We start from the raw sequence: 9,995 nt of genomic DNA on the forward strand, positions 1-9,995 counted from the left end.
GAAATATGGATCAATTATTCGGCCAATAATTCCACATTAATTGAGCAATGTCTTTATTTGGCAATATCTCTTGACCATCGTGGAATGTAAACAAATCCGATCGAAAATTTGAGATTCAATGAAAACAATCGGCGTAGTCTTAAATGATAAATGTTCCTTACACTGTGCTATTCTAAATTGCGATAATGAAGACAATCAGTTTGCTTTTCCATCATTATTCTATTATTCTAAAGACGAGAAAATCCATATTATCTGCGTTTACGAATTTGTTTACATTTATATAAAATCCAATTCAATTAATAAAACTGAGTATTCTGTTTCGGAAATATTCATGATGAATTTTGATTTTTTAATTTTTTTCATGTGCGTAACCTCGGGTGATCTTGATTATCCATTAAAACTGCCTTTAAAGAACTACTAGAATCGTCGATATTCAATAATGTATGAAAAAAATGTTAATAATGTTTAAAAAAAAAATGAAAATGATCTTCAAATCTCTCCTAAGCGCTTCCACCTAGGAAATGATATTTACATTGCATGATGATGACCTCCTCAATAACAAACGGCTTTACTTCAAACATTTCTTCTCACCCTCAAAAATTGATGTTACTCGAGTAATCTTAAGTGACTTACCTTCTGTGTGTGCGTGTGTATAGATAACTTAAATACGTATGTTTATTCACACATGATTATGACATAGTATGTGAACTTTATTTATTCAATTCTATCTGTCATTTGTGTGTTTTCTTTCTATATTTTGTAGTGTTTCTCGGATGACATATAATGACCGTACATTAATTATATAGGCGCGTATTCAAATGTATCTTATATTTATGTATTTATTATAAATTTGTCATTTTCCATTAAAATTAAAAGTACAGTGGAAACATACTTATAATTTTCAATAGGAAAAATTTCCAATATTTAAGGGATGTGTTTCAAACTCGACGCACCACCTGTTAATGGTAGATTCCTAAAATTATTAATTAAAACGAAAATTCTAATACCAAAATGTTTAGATTTTATCTGTTTCTTCTCGGTCCGATTGTGGCACTCCCGCCTTCATCTCTTTCCCATTCTCCTTCGCAGAATCCATTTTATCCGTCCTAACCCAGCAAATTTTTTCTGACAATAAATTCCCCCTCCTGCACAATCTGCCTAATTTTCTCTCCTCCTCCTTCCTCTTCAGCCCGATCCATGATGCTAGAAATCAATCGAGATCTTAGACAAAGAAAAAAATTAACAAATCACATTTGAACAATTTAATCACATGATTATTGCGATTAGTCAATTCTTTCCGCCGACTCTACTCAACTCTACCACAAGCGTAGAACTCCTAGTTGAACTTCCCTCACAGAGGCCCTATTACTTTTATCACCAGTCCTTAAATTCATGCGTTTTGGCATTTCATTCTTTTCATAGTACAACATTTCACAGTACAATGCAAGTTGTGCCAACCACATTTACGCACAAACTTTAGGCGATATGATCCACTGATTTTAAATGCTTATAATTAAAAAACTGCTATAGCCTTAACATTTTGATATTAGAAATTTCGTTTCAAAATGACAGGAATCTGCGTGATGTAATAATGTGCATTGTGTCAATGACACATAAACCTTATGTGTATAAGTGCTACTGAATCGATATAGACAACTTTAGAATTCTCTTAAAAGAATTCTGATAGAATTATTGACAATGTACAGATTCGAATTGGCTTTACAGAATTGAAAACTCTCTCTTTTATAATTAAAATATATACGCACAAGAATAAATCGCGGGATACTATTCTCTTAAGTTTAAGAAAAATATTTAAAAAATTACCTAGATATATGTCGGTAATTTTTTTTTTTTCATTCTTAAGCTGAATAGTCTGCAATTTATTTTCATGTGCATTTTAAATATATAAAAAGTTTTCAATTCTATAAAGTCAATTAAAAATAGAAATCTGTAATAAATTTCATCATTTCAGTATCCTGTTAAAAGTATATAGAAAGTATAAAAGTCTATAGAAGGTATTTAAGCAATGTAGCTGCATATCTCGTATATCCATTTAATTAATGTTTGCATGGAATCTCGTTAAATAAAAACACATGAAATATCATGAAAAAACTAATATCTCTGATTTTAAGTCTTTAAAGGATATTTTAATTTTTAGGAGAGAAAAGATATAATTAAGAATCTTAGTATAATATTTTAATTATAAAAGCGTTTCTTATTTCTCTAATGAAAAAGAAAAGAGCAAGGAAAGAGGGAGAGAAACAAAATCTTATATTTATAAATTATTGTGTAATATATAATCATGAAAATGATATGTAAATGCATGTATCCATTTGTAGTTTATGTGTATAAAATTTAAAAAAGTTAATTACGTTTAATGCGCTCAAAGTAATGATCCAAGATTCTTGTAATTTAGATGTTTCTGTTTCTTACAATGTTTTTGTTCAAACGACATCAATGTATAACATTGCACGCAATTACAAGAGGTCTTTATATGTATAGATTACATAAGATTCCATTTTAATGTGTTGAATCCATTTTAATGTGTTATAACATAATGTAATCTTCATATAGGCACAATTTATTACTTGTTATCTTTTACGTGCAATTATGTGAAAGACATTTATGTTGTTTCTATATGTATATAAAATACTCAGTGGTATTGTTGTGTAATACATAAATAAAGACAAATTAAAACAATAATAAGAAAAAAAACCGGACAAAAAGAAATAGACACTAAAGATCATACGCTGATATTTAAAAAAGAAATCTTTTTATCTCACAATATTATAAAATTTATTACAAAACGAATGTTAACTATGTTCTTTAATATGACAAAATCGAATGTTTCTATATTAATCTTTTAATCCTTCTCAATGATGAAAATTAAAATGCCCGCAATACTTTAAAATTAATATAATATGCATTATTCTCTCCGAAGTGGATAATGTTTTCTCTTACATTAAGAAAGAAATATCTCATATCAAATTGAAAGGCTGGATCGACTCAAAGTATTAAGTGTCTGCGAAAACGGCAACAGATGTGTAAATCATTAATCTCCATATTATAATTGATGGGAAGTTAACAATTAAAAACCAAAAATTAATGGTGTTCCATTAATTAAAAAACAAACACTGTATAATATAATCCTGACCATACAGTTAAAACAATAAAAAATTATGTTATAATATGAATTAACAGTTTAAACATTATGATTACTGTAGATAGTCAATACTTGAGTCCAATCAGCCTTTTAATGGATAAGATATTTGGATATTTTTTAGTCTATAAGAGAAGACATTGTCCTTTCGGAGATCGTAATAATCAGAGATCCTTAAAGAGAGAGAGTGCAAATTGCATCATATGCCCTCGTCCAATCAGGAGTTATATGATCAATTTTCTCCAATCTCTTCCATGCCTATGGAGCTTTGAAGCCCACGTCCAATCAGAGGAGACGAGTCACATAATATAGTTTACCACTCTCTAGTAATAATGAATAATGTATTTTAACTTAATTTTGAAATACTGCGAGCATTTTAATTTTCATCGCAGAAGAGGATTAGAAGACTAACCGAAATGTATGATCTTGTCATAATGATATATTTTGTAATAAATTTTATAATTTAAGATAAAGATTTTTTTTTTAACTCTTCGCGAACAAGAAAATCAACATAGATCATATGTGGAATATCTCATATCCCATGCTTCATCATAAATATACTATAATTTAGTATGATTGATAACGACGTACTCTCCAGTTGCACGAAATTAACAACTTGGGCGCGATATTTTTTGAGAAATTATAGAAATTCATATTACTGGGTATATCACACCCACAGACTTCTACATATAGAAGTTACACTATGGTTACACTCCACCTGGTTCGCAGAGAATTAAATATCAGCGCATGATCTTCTATTTACTCTTGTCCGGATATTTTCTTAATGTTTTTAATTAAAAGAAATATTGCATTTTGTTTAAATTTTCTTTAATAAAGATTTTATGTACGTGCATGCGTGCGTGCGTGTAATTAGGCCTGTTCTTTTTAGCTGAACTTGCATGATTTATTTTTTTCTTTTTTTTTCAACGTGGAAAGAAAAGGAAGAAAAATTAATCGTGAAGAATCAAGAACTTTAGCTAAAAGAATAGAGACGCACGCATGCACGCAATGAGATTCCGCACGGCCAGTCAAGCTCCATGCAGTTTACTATATTGGGAATAGGGCTTTAAAGCAAGACATAAGCAGTAAAGAAATCAACAAGTTGGATTGGCAACTGTTTACGTTATAGCCTTATTCTACTGTGATTAGTCAACTCACTTACTACTTATGTTTTACTGCTTAAATTTTTTGTGCCAAGGCTCTTATCATAATTTGGTCTATACTATAATTTGAACTGTAAACTATGTTTGGTAATCCTAATTATAAAATTAGCCAATCATAGCTATTTTTCTGAAGAATGGAATGACTTGTCAGTTTCATAACTATAAATCAGGGTTGAATAAGTTACTTTTTTTTTAACTAAGTTAAAATTACAACCTTGAAAATTTAACTTAATTAAAACAAGTTAATCCATAATGAAATTGATTAAATTAGAAGTTAATAAAAAAAAGTAATTTGAAAGTTAAAAGTTAAATTTAATCTGAACGAACAATAAAAAAAAGAAAAAGTTTGACCATTTACATACACAATTTTTAGTATTTTTCTTTTCTCACAGCATATTAAAGAATCATAGGTTATTTTTGTTCACAAGTAACAATTATATAATATAGAAGAGATAAAATTACTAAATTATATCGGATGTTTCAGACTTTACTCTTACGATTCCTTTATTTCCGCAAGGTCGTAAAAATGTTTAGACAAAATGTAAGGTTTAAAAGATTTATTTACTGATCTTATCAGTTTAACCTTAGATGGCATCACCAAGGTCAGATCAAGATCACGTTGATTTTTTTAAATGGAACACCCAACTTTCTATTTCAGTATCTAAAAACCGATGTCGAGAACTTTTCAAAACACTAAATAAAGTACTTTTTAAAGTAATTTTAATAACATTGAGTACTTTTTGCTCCAAAATTACAGTACTGTCGACATTAGCATTATGCAAGATGTCCACCGATGGCTAAAATCTCTTGATAACATTTGTCAAAATCAAGACTATTGTAGATTATTCTTCTTATTTTCATATTTATGAATCTAAAATTTTCATATAAAAATGAATTTTTAGTGCAAACATGAAAATAAGACGAATAATTTATTATGGTCTTGATCTTAACAAATGTTCAAATCAAAGATATGCTTTTGAACAACATTCAAGAGGTTTTAAGCGTTGATCGGACACCACGCGTAATGCTAATGTCAGCGGTACTTAACTTTTCAATTTCATTATGGATTAACTTATTTTAATTAAGTTAAATTTTCAAGGCTGTAACTTTAACTTAGTTAAAAAAAAGTAACTTATTCAACCCTGATCTATAGTTATGAAACTGACAAGTCATTCCATTCTTCAGAAAAATAGCTATGATTGGCTAATTTTATAATTAGGATTACCAAACATAGTTTACAGTTCAAATTATGGTATAGACCAAATTATGATAAGAGCCTTGGCTCACAAAAAATTTAAGCAGTAAAACATAAGTAGTAAATGAGTTGACTAATCACAGTAGAATAAGGCTATAACGTAAACAATTGCCAACTTGTTGATTTCTTTACTGTCTTGCTGCTTTAAAGCCCTTATAATTCGAAAAGTACTTAATAAAAAATAACTTTATTATTGTGATTATTTAGAAAGCTCTCGATATCCTATTAGATTCTGGAATAAAAAATATGGTGTTTCGTTTAAAATAATCAACGCAACCTTGGCGTCACTTGATAAGATCAATAAATAGATTTTTTTAAACCTTAAAACTTTTGTTTGAACACTTTTACGATTGGATTTTGTCCTACGAAAATAAAAGGGTCTGAAACACCCGTATATTCATTATCCTCTCGCATTATGTCTAAAGATTGATTTAAAAAAAAATCAAATTAAAAATTAATAGTTATGGATAAAATTTAACTAAATTAAGTTAAAAAATTAAGAATTTAAAATATAATTATAAGTTAAAATTAATTATCTTTTTAACTTTTTAACTTAACTTTTACCTTTTTAACCTGGCATCCAATTATCCAACTCTGCTACTGATATTATTAAATCCAAAAAGGGGTGCCGTGTAAACGTAGTCTGATGGCGATCTTATCTTAAATTTCTATCTTAAATTTAGAACTCAGCGAAAAATAACAACAGATTATGCAATTGTATCAAGTTCGATAAAAAAATGTTTTAAAAATAAAATTCTATACTTTTACATGCATGTTATCCCTACATGCTAACTCTACGTTATAAAAATAACAAATCTTTTAAATTTTTGCTTGATTACAAGAAATGTAAACACAAAAGTTTCTCTATATTTACATTATATATGTTATCTTCGAATATTATATTTTAGACATCATTAGACATATAACTATCATTTCCATTACGCAAAATCATTTTTATTGAATAAATAGAGAAACTCGCGTAGTACATCCAAACTTTTGACTGGTATATATACTGGTATATATACTGTATACACACGCGCGTATTTTTTTACGAAAACGTACAACAGACATTTTCACTTTATCTTTACACTTTCCACAGACAAAATTTTCGCATAATGACTTAAATTATTGTCTTTACATCATAACTCGTTAACTCGTAGAATTTAGAAAACAGAATTTAGAAAACTCACCACTCAGAAATGTCTCCAAATTATAAGTATAATTTTATGAGTTCATCACTAACAGCTGATGGCGTTAGAATTCCCAAGTCCGTGAACAATAAACTGATGTAGTGAGGTGGAGTATAATCTACCAAGGGATGCTCCTTTTTCAAATTCTTAGTTAAAAGTACACTGTATGTATACTACAATAAACAATAATGTATTTTAAGGATTATTACATACAGAAAAGATTCTTTTACATTGTTCCTATACAAACTGGTTTGAAATCAATGTATACAAATATAATTTACCTTAAATTCATTAGGTAAATCTATTTGATTCAAAGGATAGATTCTCGAAAATTTGAAGCTTTCTGTCAATACATAAAATGGTTTTTTCACCTCTTTTGCACATATAGCCATCGTATATGTACCTATCTGTAAAAGAGAATTGAAGAATATATATATATATATATATATATATATATATAAATTATTTATTTAAGAGAATTATATATTTCCATTGATTAAATTATATATTTCATTGAATGATCATATACCTTATTAATCACACCACCACTTTCTGCAACACCTTCTGCTCCAACCATTACCATATCTATGTGTTCCATCACATATCCTACTGCAGAATCTAGTATCACTGTACATGATATTCCCAACTTTGTTAAGCTCTGACACATCTCTTCTCTGTTTGAAGGAAAAAATTAAAGTTAAAAAAAAAGATAAGAACACAAATTAAAGTTGATAATAAAAAAAATATATATTTTATCATTTAAAAACTTTACACATACCCATTATTGTCAGATGTTGATGTAACATACACTTCAAATATTTTATTACTTGCAGCAGCTTCCTTCATTGCTTGCAGCACTACTCTTGATTTTGAATGCGTAAGTATAGTCTAATAAAATGATAAAAGTCAGAAAATAATGAAAATATTGCAAATAATTTAGATTTGTCCTTACCGAGCCATCAGTAATAAAGTGTGCTGCAACCTTGGCTACTTTTCCTCGAGCTGCAACTAATTTCTCATAGAATACTTTTCCTCTTTCCAACATGATTCCTTTGCATTCTGCGATCGACTAATAAAAAAAGCATCAACAAGTTACATTATTTAAAGATTAAACTTCAAGAAATTTATTTTCAGAGTATAAAACAAAATTTAAACGTTAAGTGTTCTTACAGGTGTATCCAATGTCGCTAATGTGATGAAACGGAGAAACAATTCACTTCCTGAAGCAATCGCAGTGACTGGAGTTTCTGTGGAGCGCATAGCGTCAATTGCATGCTGTAAGCAAATTCGAAGCTCCTGAACTGTTTCTGCTACAAAACCAAGAAGAGCATAAAATAATACTTTGTATACGCATTTTTTGGACATTACAATAAAATATTAAAAATATAATGCATGCACACACAAAATGTTATATTTTTTTAATATTGTAATCCAAGAAATTCACTTAACACAAATGTATATAATAAGGATCAATATATATTTATATTAATGTGTTTATATTAAATAATAATCTTAAAATACACATGTATATATTTTATATCAAGATATAAGTATATTTCTAACAATACTTACATTTAGAATGTTTTAATACTTTTAATAAGGTGCGAATGGCAGCCATGCCAGCAGAAACATCTTTCTCATTTTTTATAATGCTGTTGAAATATTGGCATATTTCTGTGAAAGTTTGTCAAATAATTATTTTTAGATTCTCATTTGACAATTTAAAATATTTCCCACTATAATCCTGGTGGAAATATTTTGGCAATTATTTATTTTAATTGCCTTACTTTCAATACTGATAAAATTAAGTTTATTCGATACGTTCTTTCACAAAATAAACAAGAGAATCTAATGGAAAAAATATCTATAATGTTAAACAAAGATCATTGTGTTACAGTGTCTCTTGTTGGAAAGCAAATATTGTCAACAAATATATACATACTTCATTTTGTACATTTTTTTCTATCAATGTACATGTTCACATTGCAATATTAGTATGATAAGTACAATAGATATTTTTACCTGAAAGATTGACAAACCGTGTCAGATTCAACAATTAATATCTCACTTTCTGGTAAAGTGATACTTTTTACAGCCAGATTCTTTTGCTTCGTGAATGAGTATAATTTTAATTAGATGACTTAGATAAATTAGATAACTTAGACAATTTGAATAATTATCAAATTCATCAGTTCTTCAAAATATACAATATATAACATCACCAGATAAGGAGATAAAAGTACAACGCTGATTTCATGTACCTTCTTTGTCCATTATGATCTGTTATTTTGATTATAAATGATCGTGATGATTGGTGACAATAAATTAAGACAAAACAGAAGCAAGTTCACTTTATATTCAGTATTAATATACAAGATATTGCATAAAATATTATGTACTGTCAATATCAAAATTCGAAACACCTGACTAAAACCTGACACTTCGCCACTGATCCAAGGTTATGTTCAGATCATGATGGAAGCATGGTGAAAATATACACATATGTATATTATCACCATGGATGGAAGGATTATAGTTCCAGCACACCAACGCGATATTCATCGCGTGCGACACGTGATATCCAATGAGAGTATACCTTTAGAATGAAAACATCGTCGGTAAAGCTGTACATTCATTGAATATCAGATATCACGCGCGACGAACATCATACTGGTACAGTATATACAGTAGCACAACTCTCCTGATTTTGTTTCCCAAAATGGAGTGCGCATGCGCGAAATAAGTAAGTTGCTCAGTAAGTCATTTAAACTTCTATCTTTCTTCCTTTTTCCGTTCTCTCTTTCAGGGCCATTTAAATACTGTTTCTCTTTAACGATTTAAGTACATTGTTTGTTTTCTAGCTGGATTGCTTTCGTTTTAGCTAAAAAAATCTGCGTTTTGTGTGATGCAATTCTAATAATTTACTAAAATGCAAGCGATCTAGTAGAAAAACAAGCATCGTGTGTTGCAGTCGTCAATTAAAATATTTTTACAGTATAATATTTGTATCATACAACATTTATATAATTTTATATCTTCTTATTTTTTATTTTGCAGTGCATTACAATTATAAATCTAGCTTTTAGTTTTATTACATTTAGATTAAACTTTGATGTACAAACGACCTAGAGAGAGAGAGAGAGAGAGAGAGAGAGAGAGAGAGAGAGAGAGAGAGAGAGAGAGAGAGAAGAAGAAGAAGAAGAAGAAGAAGTAAGTAAGTAAGAGTA

General features: G+C 28.8%; 1 protein-coding gene across 1 annotated transcript; it reads right to left on the reverse strand.

The window, feature by feature from the left end:
* Window positions 1-6,788: 6,788 nt before the first annotated feature.
* LOC105623737 (translation initiation factor eIF-2B subunit alpha) lies at window positions 6,789-9,042 on the reverse strand. Its single transcript, XM_012205118.1, has 8 exons — window positions 9,030-9,042; window positions 8,341-8,442; window positions 7,939-8,078; window positions 7,721-7,837; window positions 7,547-7,656; window positions 7,298-7,442; window positions 7,050-7,175; window positions 6,789-6,941 (listed from the first exon to the last, which is right to left on the reverse strand). Exons 1-8 carry the CDS (start codon window positions 9,040-9,042, stop codon window positions 6,789-6,791), a joined length of 906 nt encoding a protein of 301 aa, XP_012060508.1.
* Window positions 9,043-9,995: the final 953 nt, after the last annotated feature.

Source organism: Atta cephalotes (genome assembly GCF_000143395.1).
Source record: "Atta cephalotes unplaced genomic scaffold scaffold00063, whole genome shotgun sequence".
Taxonomy (NCBI): domain Eukaryota; kingdom Metazoa; phylum Arthropoda; class Insecta; order Hymenoptera; family Formicidae; genus Atta; species Atta cephalotes.

Excerpts from the sequence above, each read along its gene's own strand:
- LOC105623737 (XM_012205118.1), bottom strand. Across the intron at positions 8,079-8,340 it reads AGTATTAAAACATTCTAAAT|CAGAAACAGTTCAGGAGCTT; the intron begins GTAAGTATTGTT and ends TTGGTTTTGTAG. Across the intron at positions 7,838-7,938 it reads TAGCGACATTGGATACACCT|TCGATCGCAGAATGCAAAGG; the intron begins GTAAGAACACTT and ends TTTTTTTATTAG.